The following is a 13,716-nucleotide window of genomic DNA, read 5'->3' on the forward strand; positions in this document are numbered from 1 at the left end:
TTCAATTCAATGTTGAAAACCTGAAAGAAGTCTGCCTTGTAATATAAGTATAGGGTGGTTAATTTTTTTAACCTAATCCACAGCCTAACATTTAGTTATTTACAATGATAGATACCTCTTGAAAATGCCGCATCTCACAGAAAATTAACAAGCCATCTCGCACGCTTTAAACCGTTGTTGCTGTAACCCGTGGTTACTAGACTTGTATATATACGTAACAGTTATGCCTGTTATATGAGATTCTTAAACATTGTACAACTTATCCGGCTTTTATGGTCCAGAATCAACTTAAAAAAGCCTTGTAGGAAGTAGGAATTGAAGAGGCGTTTGTCTCACTAGCAAATTATAGAGAAACTTTTACAAATTCATTTGTTGTATATCAAGTTAAGCAGTAAGAGCATGTTTCTGCGAGTCATTTTGATAACTAGTTGGTTCGTGACCGCGCGTTGCGGCGGGAACAACTATTTTTAAAACCAAGATTCAAATCCGAGTTTACAAAGGGTCAACTCAATTGAAAATTTACATTAAATCACATTGCTGTAAGTAATGATACGGCCTAAAGTATGTTTTTGTTATTAACATTATTCATGTCAAATTAGCAACTGATGCTCTATTGAGGTGATTAGAAGCACACTTTTAGCTCATTAGTATCCTTTTGGCAGCTCTTGATTTCAGGTGACATCTGAATGCATATCTGAAAAGACTATCAAGGCAACAATAATAAGACTACAACTTCATTTTCAGCAATGATATCCCCATCACACCTGCATATAAATCATCAATCGTCATCTATGAATAGCAAGTGGATAAGGTTGTGAATTTGCACTGGAGCTTAGAATAATAGAAAGTATAGAATTTTCAACATTAACTATGAAAAGTAACCGACTTAACAATTTTTCTTAGGTAAAAACATACTTCGACTAAATGAAGGGATTTTTTGGGGTCTTGTATTCACAGATAGATTTTGCTTATTCGATGTCACTCACTCACTAATTTATTAAACCTACAGCATCTATACATGAAGACTTAAAATAAAGGAGTGCCCTTAGTATGCTCACAAAGCTTTTAAATAACAAAACGCAGATGTGTTTGGAAAATAAACGATTTCAAGTTTACGAATAAGAATATAAGAAAGAAGATGGAAGTTGAAAAGGGCGTTAAGTTTACGAATAAGAGAATAAGAATATAAGAAAGAAGATGGAAGTTGAAATAAACGATTTCAAGTTTACGATTTCATTTATTGTTCCACCAGGTTTGTCAACCTTGAATCCTTAATAGCACCAGAAAATGCATGGTTTTTCAATATTATCAAAATAGTTAATGAGGTTAGTTAGTTTATGTGCAAGTTAAAGAAAACAAAGTAACAAAAATAAGTAAACAAATAACGATATTAATGATCCATTGCACTAAACAAACCTGCAAGAAGATGGGCGTCCAGAATCTAGAAGAAAACCGGTTATTTAGCTTCAGAAAAAAGGTTAAATGGGCTGAAAACCAAACATTACCCATTCCTAACTGTTAGCACCCGCATGACCCACCCATTTAGACACCTCTTCCTAGAGCCATAAAGATCCAAGAGATCACCAACAGCCTTTTAGCAGAGATGATACCTTTACACACGAAAGAATATGCTGAATTGCAAGTTCTGGGCAGAGAATTCGACTAACCTTGGTAATCTTTTCAGCAGCTGCAATCCGTACCTCCGTGTTATCCTGATGGAAGCTCACATAAGCTGGAACTAAATCCGTCCTGTCACATCCGGACAGCCATTAAAGCAGTTTACAATGAAAGAAATAGAAAGAATCCAGTCAAATACCAAAGTGATCACATTCACATAGCTCGTTCAACTGATTACCAACCATATAGCGAACACGCCAACACTTATCCTTATATTAAGAGAAACGATTCATAGTATATACGCCAAAGTAGTATGTTGAATACATGCTCAAAAAAATCAGCAGTTTTAAATTAATAAAAAAACACAAAGGTACCAAAATTACAAAGGAGAAAAGTACAATAATGTTGTTGTACTTGGAGACAATATAACTGCAACTTATCAATATCGATTAGCAAGCAGCTATGCCTCCAATATTGCTTTTCAATTTATAGATACTTCCATTACCATTCAGCTAAACCAACATTCATATATATAACACAAATGGCACACAATACAAATTAGTAATAGAAAGGTAACATGTATATACATAAACCAACATTCATATATATAACACCAATGACACACCATACAAATTAGTAATAAAAAACTAATTACGAAATCAGGTCATTCTATACAGTATGAATCCAAGTTCAGATAATGTATACCTAATCTTGATTCTGATGCTCCAACTCACATATCATATGACTGGTTTCAAGATATTGAACAAACTCATAGTTATATCACTAACAACATTTTTAGTCAGATAAGCAAAAAAAATAATCAGCTTTGGGTGGAAAAAAATGGAGAGGGGATAATGGCATTTGGACAACACGTCAACCAAAAAGCCATCTAAAAGAGTTAATCGAAACACCTCCTAAAATCCTAAATACTAATGCCAAAATTTAGTTGTGCTACTCCTATCACTTGCTTCAGCTTTAAAGTCCGTTAACCATGACCCAGATGCAAAATACAATGAAAATGAGCACATGAACCAAAACTCCATGCAATTAAAGTAATCAAAACAAAACCAATTACAAACCATGCCCCATATTTGGATTGGCACTATGAAAATGATAATGTGTTAGGTAACATAAAGCAACATTCTTCCAAACCATCCAAAAAAAATCATCTGACAATTTACAACGAATAGGTTAAAATGAATACCTCATATTGAGCACCCATAACGCTCCTTTGCCCCATTCTTTCTTCATTCACCACAAATTTTATGTAACAGAAGTGGCATACACACCTGTAAAACAAAATTACGAAAATAAAGGTACAAATCAAACCAATGCCTATTGTACTAAAAAACATCAAAAAAATATCGATTATTATCCCAATACTTGTCATAAAAAAAAAAAGTTAGAACAATCAAATCAGTGCAAAAGAAATTTCTAAGAATTAGACACAAAAATCAGAACACGAATACCTGACGAAGAGCGAAAACCTAATTTCACCACATAATAGTAACATCAATGTTAGAGATTCTGATGGATTTCAAGTGGAGAGCATGAAGAATAAGAAGAAGAAGATAGGGTGCAGGTAATCAGCAATAAAAAAATAATTTCCATAGCTACAGTAAATTAAGAGACAACGCCGAGTTTTACGAATTGTTGTTATATAATTGTGATAGAGTCTCAAAAACAATACCCAATTAACCTGACAGGAGGGCAGTAGATATGCTAAACACGAATCAGCCTCATATAATCTCAAATGAACTTTCTCAAAACTTTTGCAACCCATATACAACACACAGATTTAATATGCCGAAAAGCACCCAAAAACGGCAATTTCAAAGGGCATACAAACAATATCAATTAATACCATTTCCCTGATCCATAACTAACTAAGACCATAGCTACTTTATAGTTTAAACATATAGAAACAAAGGAACAAAGATACATCCCACAAGATAATCAGATTGCAACTATCAAATGGATATTCACCGATTGTTAACAAAAACTATCCTCTAATCTGGGAGTTCAAAAAGGAAAATTCTTGAGTGCACGATGATATAACCTTTTCAGCATCAGAGAAAGCATGACAACATATGATCAGTCATAAGCCTTTTCCCAGTCATCCACAACATCATCTTGGTTTGATCCACTGTTTGAACTACTTCCTGGATTATTCTCCGATACCACATTACTAGCTACAACTTTACGAGATTCTTGACTAGTGAAATTACTCCGACCAACTTCTGAATCCAGGATGCTCCATCTATTCGCTGAAGTCGTCATGATTACTGGAGTTTCTTTTACATTCCATGATGACGGTTCTGGGTTCCCCAACTCTTCCCCAACACTCCATGCATCAGATGGTTCCTGCACTACAGCTTTCTTCCATGGATTTGTAGCAACAGTTGAGCCACTACCACCCCCCCAAGCATTACCTACAATCGAGGCTGATGCACCATTAGTACCAACTATAGTTGCCCCATAATAAACAGAACCGTGATCTAAACGTCTCATAGCAGTTGCAGCTCGAGCCGGATCACTGAATACAGCCAATGCATTTTTGTCATTCAACCACACGAGTTCACATTCCCCACCAAACCGCAATATCAGAGCACTCACATCTGCATCCCCTGGCAGATTAAACAAAGCCACAACTAGCCTTGGATCCATGTCTACCAAAGGATCAAAATTAGGTGGATGTATCAAGTTTGAGGTGTTCAAACCTTTGGCACCAAGAATCCGACTGGGTGCCTTGGATTTCGGTGTAACATGAACCACAATAAATCGTTTTGGCTCCCAACCAGCAGCACTTATTGACAGCTTCCATCTCTCTGCGATTAGCCTCACTGCGTCTCTTTTCTCTTTCAGCATTGGACAGAACACATGAACCTTGAGAACACCTGCTCCACCTCTCCCCCTCCCAAGAACCAACATTTTGCATCTTTCTTCCACTGACAAAACCCATTTAGCATCACGTCTATATAAGTCTCCAAGCATTTCAGAAACAGTGCTATTCTCACCAAAATGGAGAGCGTCCAAATTTGGTGTAGTAACACCAAAAGCATCTGCAAGAACTTTTTTACGCTCCATTTTTGAACATTCATCATCACACATAAGTTTCCTTTGTCCTAGTGGGATTTTCTTTCCATTTGCTTCAATAGGTTGAAGTGGCACCGGCAATTTATACATTGCAGATGCTTCAAGAACAGTGTCGGCATTGTAACTGCTATTGTTTCCTCCAGCATCACAAGGAACGGTTGCAGTTATTCTACCACAAGAACAAGTTATCGTGACAGGAAACTCACATCTTACATCTGGGCATGGATTAAAAGGGTGACAAAGGGAGGTACACGTGTGCCTGCAGTCTCTCCTAGGTGCACCACATGTCTGGCCACATGAAGCCTTCACCCCAGATATGGATCCTCCACTGCTTGAATCACATGGAGACGGATGGCATGTCCTTAAACATGCATGCATCCCACAATGCCTTGCCTTGCCACAAATTTTATTACATCTGATATCTTTTGAACCGCATGGTATGTTTCTAAGAACAACATGGCCCCCAATACATTCCTTAGGTATAGGAACTGAACAAGGCGGACAATCCCCAAAATGGCAGCTATGAGAAGACATGTGACCACATGGTTGAGGAACAGAACATGGGTACTGACAAGAGGGTGGTGGTGTACCACATGGTAGTGGAGGAGGAATCGATGATCTTCCACATGCACAAGTCAGGTCAGTAAAAATAGTCTCTTGGCAAGGAGGGCAATGGCCACTGTGACACAACGACTCACAATCATGTTGCCCACATCTTAGCTTCTTCTCACAAGGTTTCGAACACAAGTGTGGATCCCAGCCCTGAGTAAGGTGCCTCCTGGCGGCATTGTTGGAGTTCGAAAATGGGCAGCACTTGTCACTGCAACGGTGTCTACCACAATTCTTCTTACGCCCACAAGGTTTATCACATAAGAAGGTGTCTACTTCCATGGTGGTGTTAAAACATTCCACAACTCGAGAGGTTGACCCACAACGACATTTTTGAGTAACCATCACCCGACATGGTGCACAAGACCCTGGGTGGCATGTCTCTTTACAAAGATGCAACCCACATGGAAGGGTCTTCTCACATATCTGTGAGCAGGCTGGTATTGGATCCAAACAGCTATGACGTTCCTCCAGTAAGCTTGATTTACCACAATAGCAAGACTTGACCCTACCTGGCAACAGGTCACATTCCCCACAAAGACCAGGATGACATGTGTCTTTGCAGGCATGGTTTCCACATACAAGAGATTTTTCACATGGGGAGCTGCATGAAAAGATACCATTTTCGACATTTACTGGTCCTTTGAGAGCCATGTCTCCACAAACAACTACCTCAGACTTTTTCTTGCAGAAACATGAGGCATCAATGCGAACCTCACAAGAATCACAAGGACCCACATGGCATGTCCTGCCACAGCTATGGCGTTGACAGTTGAGAGGTTTACCACAAATCTGGCCACAAGTAACAAGAGATTTCTGTTGAGAGCATCTTGTAGTTATTGTTTTCTTCCCACATGGACACAATCTTGGTGGAGCAAAAGCCTTACAAGGAGGGCAAGGACCAGGGTGGCATTGAAGAACACAACGATGACGACAAACAACTTCACTATCACTGTCACTAGAACCAGAACCACGAATGTCCTTGTCAAGAGGCCTTCCACAGGCTTCACCACAAGAATGAGGGGTGAGATATGGATCTGATGGGGGTTCCTGCCTCTTTCCACAGAAACAAAGATAACGAATATCCTTATATGAAGTTAACTGAACAGATTGACATCCAGGGCAGCGCCAATTAAAACCTTGATTTTTCTCAGCAGACAAGTCAATAGAAGTAGGTGCCCTGGCCCATTTCTTGATACAATTCAAATGAAAAATAGAGAAGCAGCTGGAACATGACCAAACGGGAGCAGAACGCCTTACCATATCATAACATATCATGCACTCAATTGTACCCTTTAAAAGTTTGTCTTGAATTTCTTGAACAAGCTGAGGTAAAGAAGACGATCCTCCTCCTCCTCCCCCTCCCCCTTCTGGTCCATTAGAAACTCGGTCATCCCTTCTTCTTCTATCACGGTTACCACCACCAACATTATTTTGATTTACAGCCCGAGTTACATGATTATGCTGATGATGATGCTGTTGCCTCCTGAAGCTCCCTCCTCTATTATTATTACTGTTACTATTATGTGACTGTGGTGGACCTCCAGAAGGAATCGATGAATACGGGACATTAGCTTCCCCAACGAATGCTCCTACTGTTACTGCAGCGCTGTCCACTGAACCTCCTACTCCTCGTCCACCACCCCCACGAGGAATCCATTCTCTACGACGAAGAGAAGAATGAGGAGGGTACCTAGGCCTATTGTTGCCGTTGTTAATATTATTTATCTCTGTTCTGCTGCTGGTATTCTCACTTCCAACTTGATTCATATCCACCACCTACACATATACATACAGTTAAATTTTGCAATACAATTAAATAAAAGCAAGGATAAAAAATCATCATAGGCTATAGGTATGTACGGCTGTAAACTAACAAAGCGAATATCGTTTGTCTGACAGTCAAGTTCAATTCGTTAAACAAAAAAATTATTTTTTCATGTTCATTCGTTTAACAAACGAGATCGAAATTTTCGAAGCACGGTTCATTAGCCTTCACCAACCATTAAAGTTTACATACAGCCCTAACTAGATGAGATTCTAGGTGGTGGTACAAAGCATCTAATCAAATATATATGTGATATTATTTTCATTCTAATTTTTTTAAAAAATGAAAAACTCATGTCAGCGATGATAAAAACCTAATTTCACAAATTCATACATCTATACATCTATCTATATATATATATATACCTACTGAATAGAAAAATCAATTTCGTAAACCTAATTTTACAGTATACAATTGAGCTGCAAGGAAATTATAGATACAGATAGGAAGAACACAGATAGATATAGATATAGATATAGATACAGATTATGCGTAGAGAAGAGAGAAAGGCGGGGGATACCTGGGTGATCGGAAGTTGAATGTCGGAAGCAATCGCCGAGGGGTTGAATCGACTTCTGATGGAATCCAAATCAAAATCACCAATTGAATATTGTAATATAAAAATAATAAAGCTGATTATCTTTTGATTGATTAAATAATAAGGTGCGTTTGGGTAATAGAATTAAAGAAAGAAAGAAAGATGAGAAGTTTGTTTAGGTGGGATTTGATGGGAAGTAAAAGAAAGGAAAAAAGAAAATGAAATCGGGGGGTGTTGGGGTTAAACGGATGGACGAATGCAATGAAATGGAATGGAATGGTGGAGAGTAATTATAGGAAGGAATTAATAATAGTAAACACACAAGTACACCGCCTCACCTTGGTGAACAAGCCAAAATTATTCTCCTAATTACAGTCAGTATCTGCGTGTGCGTGGTCTCCAAACAAAACCGACTTGTTTGGCCCTTGGTATAACGGGTAAATTGACTAAATTCATGAACTTTTCGAGGTATTATAAGAGAGAGATGATTCTCTCAAGTTATTTCTCCAACTTGACTCAAGTTGGGGAAATTTTAACCCTTGATTAAAAATCAAGGGCTAAGATTCTAAGATGGTCTTTGAATCTTGGTCTTTGATTTTCATTTAAAGGCCAAAATTGTCCTAACATGACGAGTCATCTTAGGATAACTTGAGGGAATCTCCTCCCATTATAAGACTAGATCTTGACTTGACCGGTATATATGACTAGCTCAAGTTTGACCGTAAACTGATTAAGCACGACTTGATTTTGTTTACATAATAGGCTTGACACCAATAAACTCCCCGTAGGGGCGGCACTACATGTAACATCCGTTATTTTGACTCATTTGATTTTATGTGCAATTTGACTAACTTTCGTATTCAATGATAATTATTGGGCTCATTTTGTGATTAATTGGCTAGATGACATGTTAAACGGGTCGATTTACCAAATTATTATATGACTCGGGATATGACGTATACATAATTTAGCTAGTAACCCGTGGATTAACCACAACTCATGACCCATGACTCATACCCAACCCTAACCTTATCCAATCCCACCCAACCATTCACCACCCAATCACAAACTCTTTCTTTTCTTTCTCTAATTTACTCCAAGAACCTTTTCTCCTCCTCTCTCTAGCAAATCATCAACATTTAATGAGTTTCACAATAATTACATGAAAGATTAATCATCATCATCATTTCACCTTCATCATATCGAAAATTTAGGGTTTCAAGTGCAAGAACTTGTCTTTTATAGCTTATTTTCGGAGTTATTCACTTGAAGGATTTTTGGTAAGCTAATTCTCACTCTCAAGCATCATTATAAGTAAATAAACATGTCTTGGTCGAGATTGAATGACCCTTGGCCGAATTTGAGCTCAAAAACACAATTTAGGTCAAATTTAGGGTTTTAGGTTGGATTGTCTTGGATTTGTGGAATGGAAAGAGTTTTGATGATGGGTTTTGTCTAAATTATGTTAGAAACATGTTTTGTAGCTTCAAAATGGTTCCAAAATGGTAAAAAAAAACGAGTTCGGGTCGATTTTGATGTGAAAACCCGTTTTAAGCAAGAACATGCCCAGGTGTGCCACATGCATGTATGCATGTGCCACAGTTTTTGTGTAAAGCCCGAACAGAGTCAAATATGCGCCACATACATGTATGCATGTGCCACATATTTGTCAAAAATCTGAAATGCTAAATATGTGCCACATGTAGTAATGCATGTGCCACAGTTTTTGTGTAAAGCCCGAACAGAGTCAAATATGCGCCACATGCATGTATGCATGTGCCACATATTTGCCCAAAAATCTGAAAAAGTTAAATACGTGCCACATGCATTTCCTACGTGCCACATATTTGCTAATTATGTATATTTTGTGTACTAAAGTGTCAAATCCTTAGTTGCTTAACCCAAATTCATTCTTACATCTTAATGATCCATAATAAGGCGCGTGTAACGCTTTGATTCCTCCGTCAAAATTTAGTGTCAAACCTCAACTCGTGTTCAACCAAAACCTTTATATCTTTAACTAAATGTACTAGGCATACTTTAAGATATAATGTGATGATAAGATGTTGATGTAATAGGTTTATGATCGTTGTGCTCCTCACTCACCCGTTTAAGCTCATTCTAACGACATCTAAGGCTAAGGTGAGTTCCGTAGCTCCCTACTCGCTTGAGATTCGGGCTGGAAAGTGTACAACTACTTGTTAGTCGTTTGATTGTCTCATTGACTTACTTGACGGTTTATCCATTACTTGGTTGGTTTTGCGCATGTTTGTGATATCATGATTAATTAGGATAGTTGTGACTACATGGAAGTCGGTTATGCTTCTCAAAGGGTTTTAGATGTGGCGGGAAGGCTGCGGGAGCATCTAGAACTTGATGAAAGTAAAATCCTCCGAAGTGTAGGTACGTGTTGTGTAGTGGAATGGATGGATATTGGATTGTGTTGGAATGGACATATACGTATTGTTACTCATGATTTACGCGCTTTACACGCAACGTATACTTATTTATGCGCTTTACACGCAAAGTATACCTATTTTGCGCTTTACACGCTACGTATACTTATATATGTGCTTTACACGCAACGTATACTTATTTATACGCTTTACACGCAAAGTATACTTATTTATGCGCTTTACACGCAAGGGATACTATTTATGCGCTTTACACGCAACGTATACTTATTTATGCGCTTTACACGCAAAATATACTTATTTATGCGTTTTACACGCAATGTATACCTATTTATGCGCTTTACACGCTACGTATACTTATATATGCGCTTTACACGTAATGTATACTTATTTACGTGCTTTACACGCAAGCTCACTTATCTATGCGAATTACACACATGCAAATCCTTTACGTGACATGGTTGGCTTACATTTGATATTCATCATGGCACATGCATACATACGATACGTGACTTGGACATTTAAATCACTTGTATTCATTTATTACACGTAACTATTTTATGCCATATGGTCTTATTGTGATTAGACATTGTGACTATCGACAATGGTTCCTTGTGAACCATTTCTACGAACTCACCAACCTCGTGTTGACTTGTTCAGTACACTTTTCAGGTAATCAGGTGAACCCAAGGCAAGACGTATGATTTGATAGATTGTTGGACCTGGGCTTAGACTTACATGGATAAAGGATTCACATGCCCTTCTTTTGCATTATGCTTAAGATCGATCGCCATCTTTTAGACTGTTTTGTAAACTTGTGATGGCTACTTGCTCCTTATGCATTTTGTGTTTGTACTTGTCTTAAACTTATTGAATTCACCGAATTCATTTATTTTCATTTAGTTGCCTACGATAATTCCATCATGTGCTATTTAATTTTCGTAATATTCCGGGCTAGTTCGGGGTGTTACACTACATACATCCGAGGGGTAGTAGGTCCATTTCGTTCATGAAGTGTAAAGTTTTTTAAAATTTTTTATGTTATGTATTGGTGCTACGGGTTTAAGAAAAATAGAATACCGATCTTATAGAAAAACAATTATACTTTGTATACACTATTTAAGAAAAAAAAAAGTTAGAAATATAGATACCCACTAATTTAATTGTAATTATAAATACTTTTATAGTTGTTGGTCCAACTATAACCATACATCATATCCCAAATCTATCCCCTTTCTCCATTAGTAAATCAATAATCACTTTTAATTGTTTATTCTTTAGCACTTTAGCATCCGATTTCGTGATTTTGTGTATTTATCAATTGTGATATTTTAAATTTTTTCATTTTAAATGTAGACTTTTATGTTACCTCAATTGTGATTTTGTGTATTTGTCAATTTATCGTTTTGAGGTTGTAAATTTTAACACGGTTTTGGATATACAAATTCTAGAGTTTAATGACCGTTTTAGTCAAAATAACTTTAGTTTTTCCCATTGCAACTACAACGGTTGAAAGATGCATTTCGGCAATGAATCTTGTGAAGTCAGATTTGCGTAATCGAATGGGTGATAACTTAATGAAAGGTTGTCTTATTTGTAGTATAGAAAGGGAGACACTTGAAAACATTCCAACTCAGAATGTGATTGCACGTATTATATGCAAGAATGTAGAGGACAACTTCCAAAAGGCAAGGTGTTATTGTTAATCTTTTGTTTTATAATAAAAAAAGGGTAATGGAGGGAACCCTAGTCCCGGTATCACAATTGGATATCCATCAACTCACCCCGTATGATCCATATGATGTCAGTACAATACCTCCAACATAATCCCCACATGATCTGGGCACCCCAAATGATTGAACCCGCGTAATTAAACTTCACATATGGACCTAGACTCATTGATAACGGGTACCTTAAAAGAGTTAATTTTTTGTGCCAAGCAGAGATCGAACATGAGACCTTAATATCACCAAAGTATTTTCCATACTACTAGGCTAGATAAATTGTGCTACAGGTCATTTAGAGTCCTAGGTCCACCACTAAACCCCGAGTACATATCTAAAAAGACAACTTTTCATTTTCTTGTGATTAATTATATATCTTAGTCAAGGTTTCAACTTATTTTGATTGACTTTACATATGTTATCTATCAATCTATTTCTATTAATATATATATCAAAACAGGAGAGCTTTCAAAAATCCATCTTAATTATATGATATCCAATTATTAATTAAAATCTTTAGATAACAATTATCATATATGATTATACTTGTAGTCGATGCTAACTTAAACTCTTAAAGTTATAATTTTTTACGTTATATATATTCTTGTAAAGCATGAATAGAAGGTTTGTATCGTTTGAACCATTTGACGGTAAAGGTCCAAACAAGTGTATATTTCGTTGTAGGCATTTACACTAAATCACAATTTTCTCCACTTTAAACTCAAACGGTTCTTGTAATAACCCCTTGTTTGTTAATGAGACGAAGAAAGATTATAGTAATCCTTTCCCAATACATTTTTTTCCCTATGGTAGTTCACAACACAAAAAAAATAAACCCATAAGATTTTATACCTAAAACTGAAAATGATGTTATATGTTCTCGACTATCTCAAAGTTACTCGTATATAATAATTAAGACAATTAAATTCTTAGATATGAATGAACCACAACGGGGCATAATTTTTCCAACCACCCTCTGTATGTAAATAAATGCAATTAAATCTTAAATATAAATGAAGGTACATGTTCCCGACTGTATCAAAGTTAAGAAATAATAAAGATATTTAAATACTTAGATATAAATGAACCACAGAGGGACACATTTTTTCCAACCACTCTCTGTGTGCAAATAAAATGAAATTAAATTCTTGGATATAAATGATATTACATGTTCTTAAATTGTCACCAATTAAATTTAAAAAATACCTTTCATCGGAATTACATTCAACTGAAGTCAAGCTTTATCTAAAGCCATTTATTCCTCGGGTGACCAAAATAGTTGAATCGACTTCTCTCATGGATCTTCAATGCTTTTCATAGACTCATATTCCTTTACTTTTTGATGGAACGACATCTACCTCTTTCGGTTACATTTCTTGTGCCACCTCCAAATCCGGTGGTGACAGTGGTTTCAACGGTAGGGAAAATGTGTATATCTCTATACATACATATAAAATAAACAAAAGGTGTATATATAAAAATTAATAAAGTAAGAAGAAGAGAAATAAAGCTAACATATACCAAACACGGAGTGAAACCTGACATCCGAGACCTCACTTGCATCTTGTTAACCATATTAATTATACCTGCATGTTCGTGAACATTAGGATCGTTAATTATGTGGGGTTGGTTGGGGGTGTTTTAATTGTTGTTGTACAAGACTGATACAATTTCTTAAAATAAGTTGGTGAAAGTATATAAAATTATAGAGAAAGATAGAAAATATGTTTATAAAGTGGTAGGATAGTGTGTAAAAGTTAAATAAAGGTAAATTTTAACGTTAACAATCCACTATCCTTGTTTTTAACGACTTTAAAGTTTGAAATCCAAGAAAAAGAGGGTCGTTTCAAATCCGACGGACTATTCAATTTTTTGGCATTGAATGCCCCT

The 13,716-nt window shown here is 36.6% G+C and overlaps 1 protein-coding gene across 2 annotated transcripts; it reads right to left on the bottom strand.

Annotated features, from left to right (window-relative positions):
* Positions 1–415: 415 nt before the first annotated feature.
* Positions 416–7,952, bottom strand: LOC122598843 (NF-X1-type zinc finger protein NFXL1). 2 transcript variants are annotated; one of them, XR_006323760.1, is made up of 5 exons: positions 7,671–7,952; positions 3,677–7,101; positions 2,822–2,906; positions 1,668–1,749; positions 416–764 (listed from the first exon to the last, which is right to left on the bottom strand). XR_006323760.1 is itself a non-coding variant. In XM_043771328.1 (2 exons), exon 2 carries the CDS (start codon positions 7,090–7,092, stop codon positions 3,712–3,714), a length of 3,381 nt encoding a protein of 1,126 aa, XP_043627263.1. In that variant the 5' UTR covers positions 7,093–7,101; positions 7,671–7,952; the 3' UTR covers positions 3,362–3,711. The 2 variants fall into 2 exon arrangements, 1 of the variants encoding a protein (XP_043627263.1); XM_043771328.1 differs by lacking the exons at positions 416–764; positions 1,668–1,749; positions 2,822–2,906 and having other exon boundaries at positions 3,362–7,101.
* Between the last annotated feature and the right edge of the window lie 5,764 nt (positions 7,953–13,716).

Source organism: Erigeron canadensis, chromosome 1 (assembly GCF_010389155.1).
Source record: "Erigeron canadensis isolate Cc75 chromosome 1, C_canadensis_v1, whole genome shotgun sequence".
NCBI lineage: Eukaryota > Viridiplantae > Streptophyta > Magnoliopsida > Asterales > Asteraceae > Erigeron > Erigeron canadensis.

Coding starts and splice junctions, on each gene's coding strand:
- LOC122598843 (XM_043771328.1), bottom strand. CDS start 7,092: ATGAATCAAGTTGGAAGTGAGAATACCAGCAGCAGAACAGAGATAAAT.